Below are 25,536 nucleotides of genomic sequence, written 5' to 3' on the forward strand. Positions count from 1 at the left end.
TTGCTTGTTTGGAGTGACATTAAACAGATTATGGGTAAAGAGTTTTGGTATACAAAGGAAAAAAGAAACAGAATAGAGCAAAACAGAATGGGGCAAAAAGAAGTATCCAGACAAGTCTTTCCCTTGTTTTGTGAGTGTTTTTAATCTGCTGTTGAGCAACTTTGTAGCTATCTGGCCAATCTGAGAGAAAACAAGAAAAAGCTGGCAGATACAAATAACTTAATTCCATAAAAGCTGATAGTCTTGCTTGAGGGAATTTACCATTCTGTATTTTTCAAGCTTTGTTTAGAAGCTGCTTGGATATCTCAATCCTCAGGGGTTGTCTTGCAATAGTTTTATAATCTAAATTTTCTTTTCAGAGAGCTTGGAAATTTTACAGCGTTATTCTTTCCCATTGAAAATGTTGTACAATTCTTTTGTTTTCCCTTTAGCCTCTTTTCCCCAAGAAGAACTATGAATGCTTAACTAGCTGTGAATTCCTCAAGTACATTCTGTCTGTGAAGCAAGGAGACTGTCCAGCACCTGAGAAGGCTAGTGGTTTTGCTGCTGCCTGTGTTGAAAGCTGTGAGGCTGACAATGAATGTTCTGGGGTGAAGAAATGCTGCTCCAATGGATGTGGACATACATGCCAAATACCAAAAAATCTTTATAAAGGTAGACATATTCCTAGGCACTTCTAAGGGGACAAAGCATTTTAGCAAGTAATAACGTTGCTTGAAAAAGAAGACATTTAAGTTTATAAAGCAGTGTGTGTGTGTGTGAGAGAGAGAGAGAGTTGGGAGGGAGTATCATTATAAATGAAGGCTAAGAATAATAAAGCAAAGAAAAAAGTATATCAAGAAAGTTAAGCCACAACTTGTGTTCCCTTATTGAGTCCATATTAGGGTGTTAGTGAACCATAAAAATGAGGCCTTTATGAATCATCTTAAGCAGAACAAATTGGCCCAGGTATGTGAAGTTTCACTTCATTTGACACAGATGAGAGGAACATTTTCAACCATGAGACTATCTAATGATAAATAGCCCAAGTCACTTTAATCCCAGATAATCTCTTTTAGTAAGAATCAAATGGGTAGCACTACCAAGTACAAAGTATGAAATAATCCAACAGTGGAGCAAATGAGTAATATAAATTTGAAATCAATGGCCTTGCCAGACTAAAAGAAATAATGAAAACTTCCTAACAAAACTCATCTGAAGTACTCAAAGAATCTAAGAAAACAGAATCCATTAACAATATTTAATTGATTTGTTTGCAGTCCTGAAATTCCAGGAAGAAATGTTTTCCTTACCGTGCGTCAGGAAGGCTCTATGATGTAAAGAATGAACGGTACCAAAAATGATTTTAGAATATAATTCGTCAGTAGCTGAATAACTTTTGTGGGTAGAAATGCTTGAAAGTGTGCTTCTAGTCCTAAAAAATGGCTAAGTAAAAAGATGTTGTAGCCATGATGGTCCAGGAAATATGAGAGGCAAGAAAGACTTAAAGAAGAATACATAAGCTTGTCTAGGTTTATCCCAGCTATGTAGTTGGTCTAATGAGAGAGATCAGCCACAGAAATCCTTCCCTTTATTTAAGAAAGACATTTTCTCACAGATTTGATTATTACCCATGTGAAAAACTAGTTCTCTTTATTTTAGTGATAATAAAAGTCATACTTGTGTAAGCACTGTAGAGAGAATTGTTAGCTAAGTTCCCAGTATAGGACAAAATCCTTATGATTATGCCTTAATAACCCCAGTTCTTTGCAACTGCAAAACCAATGGAGCTGCATAGGTTTGAGTGCAGACAGGATTTTGCTTTCTCTTTAGAAATTATTTCCCAATACTTCTGAAGGTACTTGAGGCAAAAGAGAACACAGGATATGTAGATACTGCCTTTTGGCCTGACCGGTAGCATTTGCCCCAAATCCGGAACTATGTAACAGCAAACATAGTGAGGGAGAAGCATGCATGAAGGGAAGAAACCATATACAATATATGATATACAATATGACAGCATAAGAAGAAACCTTCCATTTTATTCTGTTTAATTTTACTGGTAAAGTAAAATGTTCTACTTAACGACCTTATCACCTATTACCAGGATTTGTTAAAGCGTGTGTGTGTTATGCAGGAGGCAGAACCAATGCACTGCTGCTTTCTCTGCTGATGAATCTCTCAGCTAATTAATCTCTTAAACCTGTCTTTTGAAACAAAGGACAAATAGGAGCTGTTCAGGCTTGCTTTTCATTTCCTCAAGGGGCAAATAACCTCCCTGTCACTAAGCAGGAACAAACTCTGTAAGCATGACTAAGATGCAGTGAACAAGTTTAGTACTCACCATCGTGACCACACTAATAGCTAGAAAAGGAACTCAGATTAAAGTGAAAAGAATCCATGTAAGCTGCCATAGTTTCATAGCTGATTAGGTTTTGGAGATTACTGTTGTGGACAATATCTTTTTTTATAAATATACCCTTTAGCTATATTGAAAGCAAACAAGTACAAACATAATTATACTTACACGTTAACCATATTCCATGGAAAGCAATGATAGTTATACTGTACCCATTGTCTCTATTTGCAGAATTGAGATCTCTATCATGATCAAACAGGATGAATCTATGTATTTTTCTCTGTGCATTTTGTTAACTTTTTATCTAATGACACTCCAAGAGTTTACAAATATTGGGCCAAATTGTTTGACCATCAAATCTGAAAAAAGGACTGTTGCCACCTTATTTTATTGTCTGAAATTATTTCATATATACAAATATTTCAAGCAGTTCCACCCAAGTATTATGCTTCTCTTACATTTGAAGAGCACTATTCTTTTTTATGATGCATCTTTTGTTTATTTACTTTTCATGGCACAGAGATGTACATGTCATTTGAAAGGCACCACGAGTAATATAGATACTTCCTGGGCTCTGGTATTACACATAAAACAATACCTGTTTTCAATTCTTCCATTAAACTTTGTCCACTGGAGAAGACTAATTTGTTCAAGGATGATGAAAGAGTTGATTATTTACATAACACAAAACACAATGAGAAGTGATTGGATGTAAACATCTGGATATGAAATTGATGAGGCTGTTTCCACAAAAGTATTCTGCAATGCACTTGTGCTGTGCTCTAGCTGTTTGTGTTGCTGAGATCCATCTGCACACAATTACATCCACCAGAGAGGCTGAGTTACTTCCAATCAAGTGAATCCAACTGACCCTAATGCAAAGCAGATGGAAAGTTTCTTAACACGCAAATTATGGCATTATGGTACATCATTACTGAAGAGGGATTTTAAAACATAGAAATTTGAACTGACATAGTTTGTGACGTTTATTATGTTGGATTAAGACTGGTTGCTGTTGAATAATATCCAGGAATTGAACCTGCGTTTCGGATGTCAAAATTTACTCAGGATGATTTAGGTTTCTTCACTACCTACAGTATTTGTTTTTGTTTACTATTGCTGATTATATAATTGGAGTGCTATAGGGAGAGGTCTGTTTTTAAATCTCTTCAAAAGCAGTTTGTTGATCTAAGGAAGTAAAGGAGCTAAAACAAATAAACGTCAGATACTCCCTGTTCAAAACCTTGGAACGGAGACAAGTGAATCTGACAAAGTTCTCATAATTTATGTTTGTAGACCAGCAGTTTCGGATTTGTTCAGAAGTTGTAGATGCTGTCATTATTCATCAATATTAGTTGATATGGAAGAGAAACACCAGCAGCCTGGTTTATACTTTTTGAACCAAATCCCAGATGCATGCCAGGGACAACACTCTAATTGACTTCACTGGGACTAGTATTTGGCTATATTTTTCTCCTTATGTGATACAACTCTAATGTAAAATCATTCACGGTTTAATTTTAAAACTGTTTATTCCTGTCTTCTACAAACATGTGTGATGGACCAACCAAGGAGGGTAGATTATTTTAAATATAAATTTATTATACCAGTCTATGTGGGTAGATCCATTTAGAGGCCAAATAAAGTGAAAAAAATCTGAAATTGAATAAAATTTGACAGAAAGATTTACGTGTCATACAATGACCTCAGGTGAGAAAGCTCTAAGTGCTGACACAAGTTCCAAAACACAATGTATAGGAATATAACTAACCACTTTATTTTCCAGTGTAATTTAAGGATACCAACGGGTATCTAAAGATTTATAACAGGTTATTCCTTCCCATGCCTGCTGTAAATGCTTTGGAACAGCAGTAGGCCATGATCAAAACACAGCAGAGAAATCATACCACAGTATCAGCATGTGGTGAGTGGTCACTGGAAAGCTTTAAAAGGCAATATCAGTACTGTAATGCCAGACAGACATACATGATCTAAATGTGAGATTTCAGTGTCTTCTGACAAATCAATGGAATTACTTTTCTTAGATCTTTGGGAGATTGATGAAAGCTTAATAGAATATATAATCAGGTGAAAAAGGCTGTCATTTGAGCCTAGAGTGGTGCCTAAAAACATGTGGTGTTTTTAAAGTTTTTATATGAGTCTCAAATTATATTTTAAAATTACTCATAGTGAGATTGGGATAAGCTCAGAATTTGCAGGGCCTTCAATATCTGGAGTTGTTAAAGAAAGTAATGAAGTAGAGATTTTTAAATGTATATAGCACTAACTGAACTCTGACCCTGAAGTTTAAAATAAGTTTTATAATTAAAATTGAGAACTGAGAACTCCTCAAAATTCCATCCCTTTTGCTCACTAGACCCTTAAATCTGTCCAGCTATTTGTCTGTTACTCGTTCCACAACTCTTAATCTGTTTGCTCTTACATACACATCCTGTTTTGTAAATTATTTACTATTTTATCTGTACGTTTGCATTACAGGTGTTCCACTAAAACCCAGGAAAGAATTGAAATTTACTGAACTTCAGTCTGGGGATCTGGAGGTTAAGTGGTCTTCAAAATTCAATATTTCAATTGAGCCTGTAATTTATGTGGTACAAAGGAGATGGAATCAAGGAATTCATCCGAGTGAGGATGATGCTACTAGCTGGCTAACTGTGGCACAGGTTAGTTCTTTGCGTGATAAAAAGTGGTGATGATGATGATAATGCTACCATTGATGCCTGATTATTAAATAGCACTTTTCATCATATCTCAAAGCACTTTACACAGGAAGTCAGTGTCATATTAAAGGTGGGGAAACTGAGACAAAGAAAAATAAATGACTTAACCAACTTCACCCAGCGGGCCAGTGAAAATACTGGGCATGGAACCCAAGTTTCTTAAATTTCATTCTATTACCCTGTGTACTAGAAAATTGTTTTTGGTCAAGAGTTCTTCATGAAAAAGTAATTTACTTTGTCTCAAACGTGGCATTTTATTAGGAGATGAAGTGCACCAAAAGCTATATTCTTAGCATTTTATACCAAGAAAAGGAAAGCTCTTTATATGAATATATCAGTATATATGTAAATACTTCTCCCCCGAATACATCTAGGCTTGTCATTTAAAAAAAAAAAAAAGCTCTTTTTTTTTTTTTGATGGCACACTATTTACATGACCATCTTTGCACAAAAAGGTGGCCTAATTTTCAGGTGGATGGTCACTATGTCTTAGAAAACAGGTCCATATAATTTACATTAAGTTTGGCATCAAGAAACTAGAGCATCCAAAATGATGAGTTACTTTTGAAAATATAAGCTTAATGCCATTTAAATGTGTATGACAGACCCAGCTTCTTTGAAGAAAGTAGAACTCATGGACTCATACATATCAAAAGCAGTTTAACTCTTATCAGAATAGTAGAAAATTAATTTGTATATAGTAGCCAATTGTCTTTAATAAAAATGGAATTTAAAAGTGGGAAAATGTAAAACTACATTGATTTGTTGGTCTGCTTACTCTAAGTTGTAATTTCTTTGACATTTGCCAATTCAATAAGGCCCAAGACACTGCCTTTTATCACTGGTAATAACCCAGACTGTAAATACAATATTCATGTACAAATGAGAAGCAGCTAAGTAAGCATAGATTTTCACTTAGTTCCTTCCCAGTTTCTGGCTCTTAATAAGCTGACAATGCACCTGGATGGCAGAACGCCAGAAGTTTATTTTTTAAGGGCTTCATCCTCATCCCTACTGACAAAAAAAAACAAAATCTCAATTAAAAAAAAGACCTGTGAAATGTCTTTGAAGTAGGGAAAATAGAAGTGTCTAAAAATTAGAGCAGGGATTTTGTTCTGTAATGATCAGCTCATTGTCTATTCATGTTACTGACATTCAAAGCATGATAAAAGAACATTGAGCTTGTAAAGTTAAGTGCTGAAATCTCTGATTTAGTTAGTCTGCAGAGTGTAAATCTACCCTGTCTTGTGCCTGATTTCAGACTCACAGGGCTAACTACTATTCTCTGCTCAAGAATGAATCTAGCCTACGTAGCCTTCATTTGGCCTTTCATTTTGCTGCTCTATTAAACTATTTATTTCAACTCATATAAGTCACCAAGAATAAAACCCACCTTGCCTAAGGCTTCTTCTCATGCCTTAAGAACAAAGCAATAGCTTTGTGAACATTTCACTAAGGCTAGGGGCAGGCATTCAAAAAGCCTGAATTAATTCAGTCTTTGCAAGTTAGTCTAACCTACAGAGAGTGAACTGGTTTGCAAGTGGATAGACGTTTGGCACATGCCTGCAGTGGCTCAAGCCAGAAGCCTGGAGCTGCTAGAGCAGCCCTTCCCTTCCAACAGGGAAGTGGAGCTGAGGAGCGGGGATGTGACCAGGCCCTGGCAGACCTTCCCCTGCAGCTCCCTGAAAGCTGGGTGCATGGGGCTGCCTAGCTCCAGAGCGGAACTCTTCCCCGTCCTTTCTCTCCCCCACCACCACGGGGCTGAGAGAGGAGACCTGTTCAGTCTTGGGGGCCTCTTTTCCCTCCTCCTCTCCCCCTTTCAGTGGGGTAGGGAGGGGGGTTCTATGAGACCCCAGAGGGGGACTCTTCCCCCTGCTTCTCCCCATCACTGCAGGGAGGGGGAGCTCTGTGGGAATCTGCCCAGCCTCAGAGGGAGACTCTTCCCTCCACTTCTCCCCAACCCCCCCAGGGCAGGGGAGGCTCTGTTCCATGCTGGAAGGAACTCTTCCAGGAGTGTGGAGCTCAGCTGCGCAGGGTGTGGGTGTGAGGGACGGTGGGGGGGGGGTGTAGGGACACACTCCCCACATGGCATGCAACCCCCGCCATCTGGCAGCAGCAGGCAGGGAGGTCAAGGTACTCCTGCCCGGAGCAGGTGCTGCTCTGGCTAGTGCTACATGGGAGAAGGGAGTGGAGCCTGTGCAGCGCTGGCCCTACACCCCCCACCTCCCTCACCCCACACACCCACACCCTGCCCAGCTGAGCTCTGCACTCCTGCTACCCTTATGGGAGGAGGAGGAGGAAGAGGGGGAAGAGTTCCCTCCCAGCATGAAACAGAGCCTCCCCCTGCTTCCACCCCACTCTGGGGCCTGGCAGCATCGCATAGAGTTCCTCCCCCCACGCCTCCAGCCCTGCAGCAGCAGCAGGGCAAGGGAAGGAGGAGGAAGAGTCCCCATTCAGCACATCACACAGTCCCCCTCCACCCTGGGAGGAGGAGGAGGGGGCAAAGTCCCCCCGCCCCCCAGCATGGAATAGAGTCCCCTTCCCAACCCTGTGGGACTACCAACCTAGCATGGCCCTGCTAAGATTCGTAGATTCATAGATGTAGGGTTGGAAGGGACCTTGTAGATCTTCTAGTCTGGCCCCCTGCCCTGGGCAGGAGAGAGAACTGGGCTCAAATGACCCCGGCTAGGTAAACATCATGCCTCCGCTTAAAGGCCCCCAAGGCAGAAGCCAGCACCACTTCCCTTGGAAGTTGGTTCCAGATCCTAGCCACCCTGACTGTGAAGTAGTGCCTTCTAATGTCTAGTCTAAACCTACCCTCTAACAACTTATGGCCATTATTCCTTGTTACTCTGGGAGGCACTCAGGGGAACAAGGTATCTCCCAATCCCTGCTGATCCCCCTCCCTCAGCCTTCTCTTGCAAAGGCTGAACAGGTTGAGGTCCCATAGCCTCTCCTCGTAGGGTCTGCCCTGCTGTCCCCGGATCATGCAAGTGGTCCTCCTTTTGGACCCTCTCAAAGCTGTCCACATCCCTCCTGAAGTGTGGTGCCCAGTACTCCAGCTGTGGCCTGACCAGTGTCGCACAGAGGGGGAGGATCACCTCCTTGGCCCTGCCTGTGATGCATCTGTGGATGTGGAACAAGGTACAGTTAGCCCTACTGACCGTGTTCTTGCATTTCGGCCCATGTTCATCTTGGAGTCAATAATGACTCCAAGATCTCTCTCTGCCACTGTGCTTTCAACAAAGGAGTTCCCCAGCCTATAGGTATGCTGCTGCTTCCTACTGCCCAAGTGCAGCATCTTGCACTTGTCAGTACTGAATCCCACCCTATTTTCATTTGCCCACCATTGTAACCTGTCCAGGTCCCACTGTAATCTGTCCTTCCCTTCTAGCATGCCCACCTCACCCCAAATCTTGGTGTCATCTGTGAATTTAAACAGGGTGCTTTCCCCCCCCGTAGTCCAAGTCACTAATAAAGAAATTGAACAGTGCGCACCCAAGGACCAAGCCCTGGGGGAGTCCAATGCCCACTCCACTGCCCACGACCCTCCAGGTTGAATATCACCCATCTACCACCACTATCTGAGTACGAGCCCTCAGCCAATTTGCAATTCATCTGACTGTGTGGGCATCAATGCCACAGTTGCCTAGTTTTTTAATGAGGATGGGGTTGGAAACAGTGTCAAAGCCTTCCTGAAGTCCAGAAAGACTACATCCCTGTGTCCAATGATTTTGTAACCTGATTGTAGGAAGCAATCAGGTTGGTCTGACAGGACCTGCCCCTAATGAAACCATGCTGGTTGCCCTTGGGCATCATCCCTGCTGCTGGCCCATCACAGATGTGCTTTTTGATAATCTTCTCAAAGAGCTTCCCCAGGATTGAAGTAAGCCTAATGGGCCTATTTCATAGACATAAGGGCTGGAAGCAAACTTGGAAGATCATAGAGTCCAGCCCCCTGCCTGAGGGGCAGGAAGTCAGCTGGGATCATAGGATCCCAGCAAGATAAGCTTCCAAATTTTTCTTGAAGGAGTTCAACATAGGTGCTTGAACCACCTCCGATGGCAGGCTATTCCAGACCTTGGGGGCTCGGACAGTAAAGAAAGTCTTCCTTATGTCTAGTCTGAAATGGTCTTGCAGTAGTTTATAACCGTTTGACCTCATCATCCCTTGGAGCACTCTGGTGAACAAGTGTTCCCCCAGATCCTGGTGGTCACCGCTGATGAACTTATAGATTGCCCCAGATCACCCCTAAGCTTGTGCTTTTCCAGGCTAAAGAGCCCCATGGCTCTCAGCCTGTCGTCATACGGTTTGTTTTCCTGACCTCTGATCATGCATGTGGCTCTCCTCTGGACTCTCTCTATAGTTGTCTGGGTCCTCCCTCTTCCCTTTTTTAAAGATAAGGACCATGTTAGCCTTCTTTCAGTCATCCGGCACCTGGCCAGAACACCATGACTACTTGTAAAGCCGTGCCAGGGAACCTACGATAACAACTGCCAATTCCCTCAAGACCTTTGGGGTGCAGAGCATCTGAACCTGCAGATCTGAACATGTCCAGCCCCTCCAGAAGTTCCCTAACTCGGTCTTCCCTGACCATAGGCCTGGCAGAGTTTCTCTTGAGTCTGTCCTGAATCTTGGTAGGGGAGTCCCGGTCCCTGCACAAGAAAATGGAGGCAAAGAAATTGTTAAAGAGGTCTGCTTTCTCCTCTGGTGCAACCACCAGATTGCCCAACATATCCTGCAGCGGCCCCACATTACCCGGTGCCTTCTTCATACTCCCTATGTATTTAAAAAAGGACTTTTTTTTATCCTTGATCTTTGATGCCAGCCCTAGTTCTGTATCTGCCTTAGCTTTCCTAACAGCCCCCCTACAGAGCCGAAGTATACTCCTCTTTGGTGATAGCCCCTCCCTTCCACTGGGTGTACACCTCCTTTTCGGCAATCAGACATTCCCAAATGCCCTTGGTGAGCCAGGGGGACTTTTGGGCACTCTTGCCCCCTTTGCTTCTCATTGGGATTGTCACCCCTTGGGCTCTGAGTATTGTCTCCTTAATCAACAACCTCTCATCTTGGGGACCCAGTTCCCCTGCTCTCCAGGACTCCAGTGCCTCTCCCATTAATCCTCAACCACCTGGGCGATAGCGATCATTGTATGCTGGAATTCACCACCCAGCGCGGGGTGTCAAAGGTTTGCAGCAAGGCAGTAGCACTTGACTTCAAGAGGGCCAATTTTAATGAGTTGAGGAGATTAATGGGAGAGGCACTGGAGTCCTGGAGAGCAGGGGAACTAGGTGCCCAAGATGAGAAGTAAAAAATTTTGGCTCAGAAGTGAACACAGGTTTTTGGGTTTGTTCTTGGGGGGGGAGGGGAAGTTGCCCAATGAAAGAGGAGGTTGGATAGCCAGCCCTGTTTGAAATGAGTATGAAGAGTCTCTAGGCTTGCTTTATCTATAAGCTTGGGAAATTATATTGAGACCCTGACAAACCTGATGGGGTTTATAGGCCCCAGACAACAAAGAAAAACAAGATTTTTATGGAGCATTAAGCCGCAGCAGTGACATGGGCAGCTCAGGAAACTGATCAAGGTAAAGCTCAGATACAAAGAGGATAAAAATGAAGGTCCGGTCAGCTCCATGGGGAGAAGCAGGGGAACATCTTGTGTTAAGAGGAGCTTTGCACCACATAATTTGTATTCCTCTTATCTGTTACTGCCTGTCATACCATCTAGTCCAGTAAGGTTCTATTTATCCGTGCTGTGTCCTATGTAAAGCTTAAACACTATACAGCTAGGGTGTATGCTCAATGCATATGAAGGATCAGAAAAGCCATAGTCAAGGATGCATATGTCTGCATTGCAGGAAATTGTATGTGGTAATTGCTTCTATTCTATTGTGAACAATTTCACAATAATTCCCAATTTAGTCATTCTCAGTAATTCCCAATTCACCGCCCATTGTCTGCTGTACCCCTCTCCCCTCCCCCTACAATTCCCCTAGCTCTGTGATCCAAGAGTAAACAAGAGGTTCTCAGGATATGAATATATATATTTTGCTTGGGTTTGTAATTTCCAAAATTTGCACTAGCCTGTTGTATGAAACACAAAAATGAAGTGTTTATATTTTATCTTGTATGCAGTCCCATTTTATTGTGGAAAAATGAATTTTGAACCCACTGTGATTTATCAGTTTTTGTATACTGTTTTATGTGGTAATAACTAAAAAAAATTAAAAATGAAAGTCTAGGATGCTATTGGTAGGCACTGTATTTAACTCTGAAATAATTAAGTGTGTGTGTGTGTATTTATGTATTTAAATCTAAGTAACATGACATGATTATCATATGAAAATTGATCATTGGATTAATGGAGGAACTTTATTTTCTTAACTTTTGGTAAATATACCTTTTCCTAGTCAAACCACCTCACTATGATTTTACATAATGTATGCTGTGAAAAATGTATGTGATTTCATTTTAGTGGATTGATTGGATGCATTAAAATGACTCTGAGGGATCAATTACTTTCAATAGATATAAGACACTATGTCATAAAAGCTTATGTTAAGTAATTATACCACTGAGTTTCAAAACTGACTTTAGTTCTTGCATGATACCATATTTTTAAACATCCAGATGCAAACAAGATGAATCAAGTGTATGATGACACATTGCCTCTGCGTCCACTTGCTTTTATTAAGACGTGTTATTTTTCATATTCAATTAATTGAAATATCTTGATGCTAGATAGGAAAACTCACTTCCAATGAGGTGAATGGCTGTTATTGTATCTATAAGAGCATAAGTGAGCTTCACATTTTCTAATTAGCTGATTTAAAAAAATAAGGGACATCACAACAGTATCCATTGTATTTAAGCCAGCAATGATCTAATTAGCAGTCACACAAAGAATGACAAATCCTAATAACACTGAGTTAGAACTATTTGGATCATGGTGTCAGATCCAAATCAGGGATCCCCATACTCTATCACAGTCCAAAAATGTGCTTCTGAAAGCCTATGTTTAGGACACTCCAGGGCTGAACAGCTTTTAAACTCCATAGGCATGGCAGGTTTTTGATTTATAAGGTTTCTCAAATGCCTGAAGTTTTCTTTGGGCAATGCCTAGAAGTGCCTCAGTCTTGACAATGCCATTCTCATATCTAAGGCTCAACAAGACCATGAGAATAAACAGTGCTGTATCTCTATCTTTTAAGGCAGGACATCAGTATTCCACATGCATTATGTTCCACATACAACTACTATAGCCATAGTCTCCCTGTATATCAGATTAGTGATTGGGGAACTGACCAAATTTTGTCTGTTTGAGATTCTTAAATTTACATCTCCTGCTTCCTTGAAGACAGAAGGCACTTACTTTTGAGGCTGTTTCGCTATGCAAAAAAACAAAAAAGTAAACAAACCATGAAATATTCAAGAGAGAATGTGTAAAGGAACTCACCTGTGGGCAAAAGAATCCAGGGTTCCAGCCATTCTTCTAAAGACTGCTAATACATTTTACATAAGATAGGTATCAGAAAACATGCATTGATAGTCCTTTCCCATGTAAAGGCACATTTTTGCTCTCTTCTTCTGACCCAGTAAATCTTGAGTTGCAGATTCCACAGGGGTGGTAGGTACAGTGCCCCCATCATGAAACAGTGCATACTATTCAGTGAATTGGGAAGAGTAAGGTTTGAATCCTCTCATCCAAAGGACAGGATTCAACTTGGTCTCACATGTCCTGTGTTGAGTGCCCTATTGTATCAAGGGGCATTCTTCCTCCAATTATGTGTTTAAAAGAATCAGGATGCTCTCTTTTGAAAGGAAGGGCTTAAATACCTAACTTTAGGAGAGATTTCCAAGCAAACAGAAGTTCCTAATCCCTGGGAAGGGGTGGAATTTAAGATTCCTCTTGGCTAATTCCAAATACTTCTCTACTTAACATGTTGCCTATTTTGAATCCCATTCTTAGATGTCCAGCTATCCCCATTCAGTGTACAAGGAATCTAGGTGCTTAAGTCTGGGCTCTGAATTCCATCCAAGTCCAAGTGATTTGAAGGTTGGTGTTATGCTACATACTGAACATTGTGGTGTCAGAGCTCATTTTAGAATCTAGCCCATAGCTCCTAGAGTGGAGAGGAACATGAAGGCAGTCTGCCAGATGCTCATTGCTGAGACTGAATGAGGGAGTAGATGGGGCTATGACTAGGACTTTCTGGCCGGTAGAAATGGGCAGTTGCAGAGATAGGAAATAATTGTAATGGTGGGGGAGGGTTCAGGGAAGGGAAGTTTTTATATTCTCAGTAAAAGCTCAAAATTATTTTGGGACAGTGTAGCAACTGTCCCCTCCTTGGTCAGGGCTATTCTTAAAAGGTTTTGTCCAATGTCCAGTTATACTAATAGAAGTCTTTCCCTTGATTTCAGTGGGATTCCTTGATTTTCTTTGATTTTATATGGCTTAGGATGGACAATTTACTTAATGGTTTTGATTCAGAGTAGTTTATGCTAGTGGTTTTTCTTCAAAGTACATTTAAAAGTCACTTTCAGCTGACTTCTTTTCCTATGTCTATGCCTTGTAAAGCCAATTTCAGAAAGTTCCTCTGTTAAATAAAAGAAAAGAACAGAGGAACAAAGTTCCTCTGTTAAATACAGGAATAATACAGTCAAACAAGTAATAATTCTAACCATTTTCTCTTTAATTTTCTTAAATATATTCATTATAATATTAACGTCGTTTTACATATAGAATCATAGAAAAGTAGGGATGAAAGGGACCTAGTCTAATCCTCAGCTCAGAGCAGGATCATTCCTGTCTAAATCATCTCAGTGAAGTGTCTGTCCCAGCTGGTCTTGAAAATTTCCGGGGATGGAGATTTCACAACCTCTCTGAGTAATGTTTTCCAGTGCTTAACAATCCTTGTAGACTGAAAGTTCCTGCTCATGTCCAACCTAACTTTCCTCTGCTGCAATTTGAGACCATTGTGTCCAGCCTTGCCTCCTGTTGCTTTAGATAATAGCCTCTCTCTCTATCCTCTTTATAGCTGCTTTTCAGGTATTTGAATCATAGAATCAAGAATCAAGGAGTCAGAAAGGACCTAGACAGATCATCTTGTCCGACCCCCTGCCATGGGCAGGAATGAGCACTGCGGATGGCAGGGGTCATAAGACCCCAGCCAGGTGCCTATCCAGTCTCCTCTTGAAGACTTCCAGGGAAGGTGAAAGCACCACCTCTCTGGGAAGCCTATTCTAGGCTCTGGCCACCCTTACAGTGAAATAGTTCTTCCTAATATTTAACCTAAACCTATCCTCCCTCAGCTTGTGGCCATTGTTCCTAGTGACTCTAAGGGGGGCCCTGGTCAGCAGCAGGGACTCGGGGAAAGTCTGCTCACCCCTGGTAAGGTTGTAGGCAGCCACAAGATCCCCCCTCAGTCTCCTCTTGTGGAGACTGAAGAGATTTGGGTCCCTCAGCCTCTCTTCATGGGTCCCTCAACCATATGAGTGGCCCTCCTCTGGACCCTCTCCAGGTTCTCCACATCCTTCTTGAAGTGCAACGCCTGGAACTGGACACAGTACTCCAGCTGTGGCCTGACCATCACTGCATAGAGAGGGAGCAAGACCTCTCTGGACCTGTTAGTGATGCCCCTGTTGATGCGTGACAGGGTGTGGTTGGCTCTGCCTATTGCTTCATTGCATTGGCAACTCATACTCATCCTGGAGCCAATCCTCACTCCAAGATCCCTCTCTGCCTCTGTGCTGCCGAGAGGGTCTGCCCCTAACCTGTAACCATAATGCTGATTCCCTCTCCCCAGGTGCAGCACCCTGCACTTGTCCTTGATGAACTGCATCCTGTTCAGATCCTCCCACTTCTCTAACCTATCCAGGTTTGCCTGGATGCGGTTCCTGCCTGCCGGTGTATTCACTTTACCCCACAGCTTGGTGTCATCAGCGAACTTGAACAGGCTGCTCTCCACACCCTTGTCCAGGTCGCTAATGAAGATGTTGAACAGCACTGGCCCAAGGACCGAGTCCCTGGGAGACTCTGCTGCCTACACCCTCCCAGGTCGACACCGAGCTGTCCACCACCACCCTCTGGGTTTGCCCCTGAAGCCAGTTTGCCACCCATGTGATTGTGCATTTGTCAGTGCCGCAGTCCCTCAGCTTACCCATCAAAATTGGGTGGGGCACTGTGTCGAAGGCCTTCTGGAAGTCCATGAAGATGACATCAACTTCCTCCTTCCCATCTAAGCTCTTTGTTACCTGGTCATAGAAAGAGACCAGGTTAGTCAGGCAGGATCAGCCTGGCATGAACCCATGTTGGTTACCCCTCAATATCACTTCCCCTGCAAGGCTCTCACAAATGTGGCCCTTGATAATTTTTTCAAAGACCTTCCCCAGGATAAAAGTGAGGCTGACTGGTGTGTAGTTGGCAGCCTCTTCCTTCTTCCCCTTCTTGAAAATAGGGACCACACTGGCCCTTTTCCAGTCCTTTCCTGGACCCCCATACTAGCTACCCCATGGGCTCTGAGTACCTCCCTGACTACTGCCCTGAGCACATCGAAGTTTGCATTCCTAAAGTCAAGCATTTGCACTGTGCTAGTTACCCTCTCCACCTTTCTCTGGATAGCAAACTGGATCATTTCATGATCACTGTTCCCTAACCTCCCTTGTACTAGCACATCCCCCACCAGGTTGTCCCCAGAGGCTAACACCAGATCCAGTATGGTGTTTCCCCTAACGGGGACGAGTACCTTCTACATGAGCTGTAGGTCCTATATGCTCGTCAGGAACCTTTGTGAGTGGCTAGACCTGGCCGACTGCTCCTCCCAGTTGATGTCAGGGTAATTCATATCCCCCATGACCACAACATCCTTTGCGCACACAGCCTCCCCCAGCTGCCTGAAAAATTCCAGATTCCTGTTCACCTCCCAGATGCAGGTGCTCCGCCACTGACGGCCTCCACTAACCGGGAGGAGGGACAAAAAGACCACCTGGGCCCCCAACTCTCTAAGCTTGGCCCCCAGAACCATGTAGTCATCCATGATTTGGTCCGTACTATGGGCTGCATCATTGGTTCCCACATGGATGAGGACCATAGGATAGTAGTCGGAAGGCCGGATGAGGTCAGTGATCTTCCCTGTGACGTCCCCAATCTTGGCTCCTGGGAGACAGTACACTTCTCTCACATTGGGGTCCGTGCGGCAGATGGGTCCCTACATTCCTCTGGAGAGGGAGTCCCCTATGACAATGACCTGCCGTCTCTTCCTCTGGGTCACTGGATGACGTTTAGTTGGTATGGATTCCAACTTGTTGGATGAGAGTGTGGCTTCCTCCTTCCTTGTGCCCAGTTTCCTCCAGCACTCCCAGGGCTGCATACCTGTTTCCCAGTTAGTACTGGGGTGACTGTTGTTGCAGCTGCATGCTGCCTGCGATGCCACCTGGCCCTGGAAGTGACCATCCTCCTTTCGCCTCCTGCAGACTTCTGGGTGGTGACAGCCTGAGGGGACAGGTCCTGCAGAGAGAGAAAGTACCTGTCAATCTCCATGGCCCTGATCCCCCGCAGCCTGCTCACCTCTGCCTAGAGCTCTCTCACCTGCCCCTCCAGCACTGCAATCCTGGGACAGGTGAGAGAAGCCCCTGCCCCCGTGTTCCCCCCCTGCCCAGGGACCAAGCCAGGCAGCCCCCACAGGCAGGTGGCCCCACCTGCGTGGAAGCCTCACCGGTCTGTCTTCAAATCTCTTTAGTCTTCTATACTCCAGAGAAGTGTCCTAATCATATTTAGGATCATAGGAGAGGTGCAATAGGTTAGTGTTCCAGCTTGTTCCTCCCCAGTTGTAGCCCCAGTTATATATAACTCACAACAGTGAGGTTAAAAGGTATTATGCCAATGAAACAAATCACAATGGATGTAGGGCAGTGACTAGATTTAAAATTAAAAGGAGTTTGGCAGCTTGAATTTAGATTTAATTTGTCCTTATTTCAGAATCACCAACCAGACCTGGCTTAATGGATATTCTTTTACAAAACAATCCTGCTTTGGAATAGTAAGGTGGATATGAATCAGGGCTAAGAGACATTGTCATTGTTACTTCAGGAATTTCCTGTTATGCCTGTTTGTATTATGCCTGTCCTATGATTATGAAACTCAATCAGACAAAATTTGCATAAATAAACATAGTTGTTACTGCTTTCTAGTGTCTGGAGATACTGGTCCAGATTATGGTCTTACTTGCATCAGAGTCCAAATGATTTTTTTGTGCTCTATCCCTTTTCTCCCTACTGTTTTACACCCATTCACTGTGTCATTTCTGATATTTAGATTATGAGCCCTTTGGGTTTTTCTGTATCCTGTATATATATCCGGCACAAGCACTTTCTCTCTCCTGTAAAATATCTAGCACGCATTTAGGTTCTATAAAAATGAAGGTAATATTAAAGAATGGCTCAAGTATGCTCTGGCCCCACAAGGGACTTATTTGATTGGAATTATTCAGTCCCTTTACAAGTAATAAAGAGGTAGATCACAGTAAGCAGAAGATGTGGAAGCAGACAATGAAGAGAAAGATCTGTAGTCTCTACATGAGCTCTAGTAGCCATATATACAGGAATCCTAAATGAATATATCCAACTGGGAGGAGAGCTGACAGCAGTAGTTGGGTTGATCTGGAGATGCACTGAAACAGACAATGTAAGAGAGGAGAAAAGATACTCTTCCCCAGACATCAAATATTATAATATATATTTGCCCTTCTCTTGTCAGCAGGTTTCAATATGGGCAGCACTTGAAAGTTTTATTTATCTCAGAATAATTTGGTTGGCTAGACAGCATCTTCCAAAAGTTCTGCCTGGCTGTCTAGGTCTGGGGAGTCGCAGGTGACGGGACAGTGCAGCTGAGCTGGTTCACTTCACTCTTATGTGGGGTGGAGGAGATACAGAACAAACGAGAACATTCTGCATTTCTCTGGGAGCCTTTGGCTTACACATTTCACAGCAAGTCAGCACTGGATTTAATACCGGGAAGACAGAGCTTTTTTTTGAGTTAGGGAAAACACATCTTGTCAAAACAAAAGGTTGCCTTTTTAAAATATTTTTAATTCGATTGCAAGTTTGGTTGAAAGTGACTATGAGGTAAATGTAACATTTAAGATTTCTATGAGGGTTTTTTTTTTTTAACTATTTTGTTTATAAAAAATAAATTCTACAATCAACGGGGCCCATGTTGCTAAACAGATGGGAAACTGAGAGGTCTCAAGATATGATTGTAAATACAGAATCGTCATTGAGCACTTGTTTCTAGTGCAGTTCTCCCAAGACTGATTCTCGTTTTATGTTGGTAAACCTTTTTATTAGGGGAAAAACAACAGCAACAACAAAACTGTCACTGATAAAAAATTGTTCATGACACAAAGACTGAGGTAGTGCTAGGTAATGATGAGGATAGCCTACTCATCCAGCAGGATGTGGACTTTGGCCACAAGAAGTAGTATAATCCTTTGGTACTTAAATCAGAGAAGACTGCAAAGACACAGAAAGTTATTTATTTTTTCTTTATTTGGTGGTGCAATATTGTGTCTAGTTTTGGTGTTGACAGATCAAGGAGGATGTAGAAAAACTGGAAGGGTTTACAGAACATCACGAAAATATCAGAAGAACAAGGAAATGTGCCTTTGATTCAAAGACAGGACATCAATATATTTATTTTCTAAAAGAGAAGGTTAAGGGTAACTTCATTACAGTCTAGAAGAAGCTACACAGAGAAGAAAATGTTGATAATGGATGGCTGTTCAGTTAAGCAGAGAAAGGTATAACTTAATCCAATGGCCAGAAGCTGAAGCTAGATGGATTCAGACTTGAAATGAAGAATAAATGTTTAGGGGTAATATTAACTGACCATTGGAACAATTATTCAGGGATGTAATGAATTTTCCCACTGACAGTTTTTAAAATTAAGATTGGATTTTTTATTAACTAAAAGATATACTTTAGGTTAAACACATTTATTTATGAAGAGTCTATCTGAGTTATGCAAGAGATCAGACTAGGTTGATCGCAATGGTCCATCTAACTTTATAATCCATCAGTCTATTAAGATTCTCCTCCTAAGAAGGGTAGAGGACAACTGTATCTGGGAAGCACTAATAGATAACTCCCACAGAGACTTTCTCCCTTTGCACAAAATAACATAAATTTAATTGGGCAAGGGAGAGTATGCACATGGATGCATCTGTATTGGTTAGAATATTTATCTGGGCTCCAGTCCTTGCTCCAATGACTATTTAATGTAAAATACATAAACCGTTATTGGAATAGGGAACCCATCCTTCCACCAGTTCCTAAACACTGTAGACTTAGGCTTATGTTTCACTGGTGTGATAATTGTTCAAATGTACAGCGTGGCAGGGGCCCACAGCATTCCCCAACCCCAGAATACTCTAAATCTTGGTGGTTAGACCATTTTCATGAGATGATGAAGATGCTTTCTCATGTCTCTTCAGGAAGGAATTAAAGCTGGTCACCCACAGCTTGGATGAATGCTGTAACCACAGCTTATTCAATAAAATGTTATCTTTTTCTCCATAAAAGTGATCCTTTATGTGGAAGGAATGTTATAGGTGCCTAACTCCAAAAGATGGTCCAGTGTTGTAATATTGAGATTTGTAGATGTATACTTCCCTGAACCCCAAAGTAAGGGATATGTGTCCTAAAAAGGGATGGGCTTTAGGATGTACCCTTTTCCTTAACATTTCCTAGAGATTTGATTAAAGGTCATATCCAGGCTGTTGTGGATACCATTCTTAGGTGTGCAGCTCTTCTCCAGACATTGTATAGAGTGGCTAGGCACCTAACTTGGACCTCTAGGGCATTTTTACACATGCTCTGGGACATGGCACTGGGTGCTTTAATTAACGAGTTGTGCTAATTAAAAGTGCCCATGTGTCACGTGTATCAGCATCCCTGAGCATCCCATAATGGAAGAAATGGGGGCAGGGCACTTTGAACTAAAACTCATCAAACATGTTTTATTTCAAAGCACAACACCACCATTTTTTCAGCATGTGGACGCATGGGGATGCTGAAACATGTGACATGGTCCAGCAGACTCGATTAATTGATTCTGCTTCAACACACTGGATTTCCAGCATGTTAGAGCAGGCTCCTTGCTCGTCTATAGGAACGATTGCCTGAGTCAGCAAGGCACCTAAAATTTAGACCTTGCTAAACATTGTGATGTCTAAATCCTTTTGTGAATCTAGCCTTTAAGGTGACTTCCTGAGAGATATTCCACTTGACAATGCAGTTGGAATTGATTATTTTGCAATTGAGCATGGTTGAAACTCATTGCTAAGAAACTTCAGTATAGAAGTTGAATGAAAAGAGTTGCAAGATACAGTTTGCGCTGAGCCCACCGACACTTTCTAGATATTTTATCAATATCCCAATCTAGAAAATGCATCTGAATAAACAGTGTAATGTGAACAGCCATAACATAGGGAGACTAACAATTCAGAATAAAAGGAGTCAGTGTGTTGTGACATTTTCCCCACCAGACTACAGATGAGAGAGTACAACTGTCTGACATAAGACCCAGCAGGTGGTACCAGTTTCGAGTGGCAGCCGTTAATGTGCACGGGACAAGAGGCTTCACAGCTCCCAGCAAGCACTTCCGCTCCTCTAAAGGTTAGTGTTCTTTTCCTCCATCTGACACTCACCTTCAACTTGGTGACACAGAAAGCAACACAATCCTCACAATATTTTTCTGTCTGTAGATTTTCAACAGGTGGGTTTTTTGTATTTAGTCATTAGTTTTAGGAATTGTACTACACTTGTTTGAAGTTACCACATAAAATAAAGGTTAAAGATGCCATCGTTCTTTTATCTGTACAGGGGTCTCAGAATATTTAAACTTCTTTTTAGGCTCTTTCAACACTGTTAGTATCAAAACTGAACTTCTCCTGACCACATGACACTAAACATCAAACGTGAAAGAACTGGGGTTTCAACAGATGTTGTTGTTAGAACTTTTCATTTTTTTTTCTTTTTTTTTTTTTTCCAGTTGTCATGTGGAATATATTCCTGCCATCTGCTAAGCAGATAGTATCACAGTGCTTTGTTGGCTGTATTCTAGCAGTTACAGGACTAATATTTTTACATAGACTCTCTTTCTTTTGTCTTTCTCTTTTGTGAAGGTGATCACAAGCACTTAGCCAGCACCAGAAATATAAACCCTAAGCAGAATATTGAAAGGAGAGAAGTGACAAGGACTCCAGGAAGTATAGGATTAATTGATTCTGATTAGTTAATTCCTATTGCTATTAGTTTTAACTGGAAGCTGCTAAGTGACAGGTGGCCACAAGAAATTTTTAAATAGGTGGGACTTAATTTCATTTGGGCAATAAAAACGTCATTCTTTAGTGATGTTTAATACAGTACACTTCAGGAACAACATTTCCTTCTGTTTCAATATGTTTTAGGATTATCAATATTTTTAAGGCATCAGAACTCCATTGGGGAAGCTGGGGACAAAAAGTCAAGATTGGTTTAATTAACCAAGCAACAGTCATTAATTATGATGATACTAATTCAAGGGTGGGCAATTATTTGGGCCCAAGGGCCACTTCAGGAGTTTTTGGGAGCTGTCATGGGGCAGGTCAATACCCCTTCCCCCTGACAACAGCTCACCAAACTTCCCTGTGTAGGATAGGGCCACGTGCAGGTGGGGAGCTGGCATGGGCACAGGCAGCAACTTCAGCAGGGGTTGCTCAGCTGGGGCCTTCACTACCACCAGCACTCCCTCTGGGCTGCCCTTTGTACCCCAAGGAGGAGGAGCTCAGGCAGATGCCCCAATCCCAAGCGGGAACCTGCTGGCTGCATCCACAGCAATGCCAGCACTTGCCCAGTGCTGCATTAGCATGCAAGCTGGGGGCTGATGTAAACTGTGGGGGTGTGCTGTAGGTGTAGGAGTTTGGTTGTGAGGGGAGGGTGAGAAAGAAAGAGACAGAGAGAGGTGGCCCTGCCCACAATGAGTGGTGGTGACCTGTGCTGGATGTTGGGAAAAAGCAGGACCCGGCATCAGGCACACTCACCATGGCTCAGACCCTTCTGGCTGTGGCCACCCAGAACCCACACAGAGGCTGCCCTGTGACTCCTCCTCATAGTTACTACTGCCCCACAGATCCTGGGTGGCCCAGGGGTAGTGCAGCAGTCACGGTGATTTGGGTGGAGCCTTAGGGCAGCCCCAGCATTGGTTCTGGGCAGCCACAGCCAGAAGGCCTTTGGCAGTGGTGAGTGACCCTGTAGTCAGGTCCTGCTTGTTTCTAGCACCAGCCACTGCTGCTCATTGTGGGCAGGGGGTGGGTAGGTCTCTCTTTCTCTCCTCCTCCTCCCCTCCAATCCAAGCCATCTTGCACCTACAGCACATCCCTGCAGCCTACACCAGCTCCTGACCTGCAGACCAGAAGCAGTGCTGGCATCAGCTGTGGACGCAGTCAACAGGTTCCTGCTAAGGATCAGGGCATCTGCCTAGGTCCACAGGTGATGCTGCTTCATCAGTGCATCATCTGCAGTCCCAGGCAGTTGCCCTGATCTCCAGCAGGAACCTGCCAGCAGTGTACACCACTAATGCCTATGCATACCTGGCACTGCTTCTGGCATGCAGGACAGGAGCTGTTGTAAGCTGCAGGCAGGGCCAGGACATGCCTGCCTGCCCAGCATGTTACAGCAGCCAGAGCTGCTGGCTCCCTGTGGGCCAGATCCCATGACTTTGTGACTGCTCACCCATGAGTTGGATACAATCAGTTGGTGGGCAGGATCGAGTTCGCAGACAATATTTTGCCCACCCTTGTATTAATTGACTATACTTAAATGTCTTTTACTGTTTGCCCTCATGACACTTGTTTTATTACACACCATTATCAACCTCTGAGACCTCTTTTTGTCTAGATTCTTTCTGTTCGCTGCCCAACAGCTTTCAGGAGGGCAGCAAAAATACTATCCTTTTTTTCCTTAGTTAAAAAGGAGTCAATATGTGAAATATATTGAGATCTCCTGAGTGCATTTATGGAAAGAAATACAATCTCTTCTGCAAATAGTGGTCCCTGCCAAATAAGAGACAAGAAGAGAAAAGGTAATAGAAAATCCATTGGTGGGGATAATGTGAGGAATGGCGTCTCATCTTTGGCCTTGGTAGGAATAGAGGAAGTAGAGACAGTATATAAGATAGCCTGATGGATGAGTGGAGAAGGAAGAAGAAGATGAATATCAAGTGGAGAAAGTCAACTGGAAAAGTGAGTTGGGCTCTTTATGGTATCCTGTATGCCAGGACGTGGCTCCTAACAAAGTCAATGAATGTCTTAAAGTCAACACTCAAGAGAATAATAATGCTACATAGCTCTTCTATAGTGCTTTTCATCAGTAGGTCTCCAAATTGTTTTAAAAAGAGGTCAGAATCATGTTAGATTTATTTTTTACTGGAAATAAATTAATCTTTAGTTTTTTACAAGATGTATTGGGAAATTTAATATTATATTCTGAAAGGCGCTCATTAAATGTGCCTTTATTATTTTTTAGAGTAAACAGAACATTTACATATAATATTGTATTGGTGGTACATGCAACGTTATGCTTAATTTTTAAAATAACACTTTAAAATTAATAGATGTAATGGGCAATTGGCAAGGAAGGAAGGTGTTCATCTTTTGGATATGTAAAACTGTTAATTTTGGCAATTATCAGTAAAGGAACCAATGGGATGGATATGACACATTAATACCTTCTTGCTCATAAAGATCAGTCCCTCCACATCAGGGTTCAGAAACAGGTAGATAGCGTTCAGTGCCATTGTTCAATCTAAAAATCTGTGATGAACTTCAATTCTCAGCTGTGCTACTTTGTCATATTTTGAGCTCATCAAGTTCATTAGTAAGACAGACTGAATTTTAAAAAGTTGCTGTTTTTCTTTTAGCATACACTGCTAGATATAGTTTAACAGAAGAATAAATGCTATTGTCTTGGACACTGGTAAAAAAAAGTTCTAGACCTTGTCTGGTTTACACTGATGTAGCATCTCTGCCTGGGTTGCTTACCTTGATAGGCAAGTAGTGCCTTCAGAATGCTGCACTGATCTGCACAAGTTGCCTTGTAAACCTGAACCCAGTAGTATAACTGATGGACAGACCAAGGCAGTAGTCCCCAGTGCTACTTTTGTGGGGGCACAAAAGCCAGTGACAGCTGACTATTCCATTCCAATAGACAAGGCAGGAGCCAGCACTGCTGTATGCATCATCAGCTACTGTGAGCATGGACCTTCTCTGTTATACTTCTGCCTGAAGCAGAGTAGTGTGTGGGGCTTCGGTCAGGATAATTAAGACTGCTGTATGATAGTGCTGATACTTGCCAGATACTAATTAGCATTAGTTAAGAGAACATCCATGTAAAGCCTTGAGTGTTTCTGAGGGTGCTGCTGCATGCATGTTATGATGTGGTTGCCTTGTAGAGATGGCTTCAGCAACTTATCTTTGTTCTGTATATGTGTGTCAACTCTCAGGAGATTTGAGCCCATATTAGTGAGTAATACATATACTAAATAACGCCAATTGCTAGATTGGTAAACAGGCAAGACAAGAGGCCAAAAACTCAATTAATTTAAGGACTGAAGAAGTGGTGATATCCCACATAACCGTACTAAGGATACTCCTACCTTTTGCATATGGGCCTTATGTAATTGACCCTTCACCAACATGGGACTAAAACTAGACTCTATATTATTAACTTCTGCTGCACTGGCAGTGTCATTTAGGCATATGGGATCTTGCTTCTGTGTATGGTTTATTATGTTGTAGAACCTTACTGTAGATGTCATTATTCCAGCATAAAAGTGTTAGACTAGATTGGTATAAGCTGTACCAACACAAGCATCTGCCCTAGGAGGGTTAGCCAGTAGAACCAACATAGCCATACCTGTAAATATTTTACTAGTGTAGGCAATGTCCAAAAGGCTCTCATCTTATCCACAAAAAATACTTAAGCTATACCAGTGTATAGATGAATATTAGTGGCAAATTACCAGTGTCTAGAACAGTGGTAACTTGCTCCTTGCTTTCTGTAGTAAGTTTTATTGTATCAAATGTACCACTGGAGTAGAAGTGCTTTGACTTTTTTCTTACCTATCAGGTTACTTCAGATCATACTTCATTTTTTAATTTTCTTTCAGTTTGTGGTCTTTTTGCAAATATTGTTCATGGAATCAATTTGAAGTTGTAATTATGTGAAGAAGTGACATGGTAACAATGAGCATTTGACTTGTGCATGACATTTTCATGCAAAATTTATACCGTCCTATAGCATGCTAGCCACAGGAACATATAGACTTAAATATCCATATTGAAAATTACTTATATGATGGAGCCTTCTATTTTCTATACCTATCCAGCTGCCCCTCCCCAGCACTTGCATTTATATCCTACTG

The 25,536-nt window shown here is 42.3% G+C and overlaps 1 protein-coding gene across 1 annotated transcript in view; it reads left to right on the forward strand.

Moving 5' to 3' along the window:
• The window catches only part of ANOS1 (anosmin 1), a 216,781-nt gene that overhangs the window by 114,718 nt on the left and 76,527 nt on the right, over positions 1-25,536 (forward strand). The window contains exons 4-6 of the mRNA XM_090064041.1: positions 432-654; positions 4,838-5,022; positions 20,621-20,750. Of these exons, the coding sequence (XP_089920167.1) occupies positions 432-654; positions 4,838-5,022; positions 20,621-20,750 (538 nt within the window). The remainder of the gene's footprint in view (positions 1-431; positions 655-4,837; positions 5,023-20,620; positions 20,751-25,536) is intronic.

Source organism: Crocodylus siamensis, chromosome 1 (assembly GCF_052110815.1).
Source record: "Crocodylus siamensis isolate JL-2025a chromosome 1, ASM5211081v1, whole genome shotgun sequence".
Lineage (NCBI taxonomy): Eukaryota > Metazoa > Chordata > Crocodylia > Crocodylidae > Crocodylus > Crocodylus siamensis.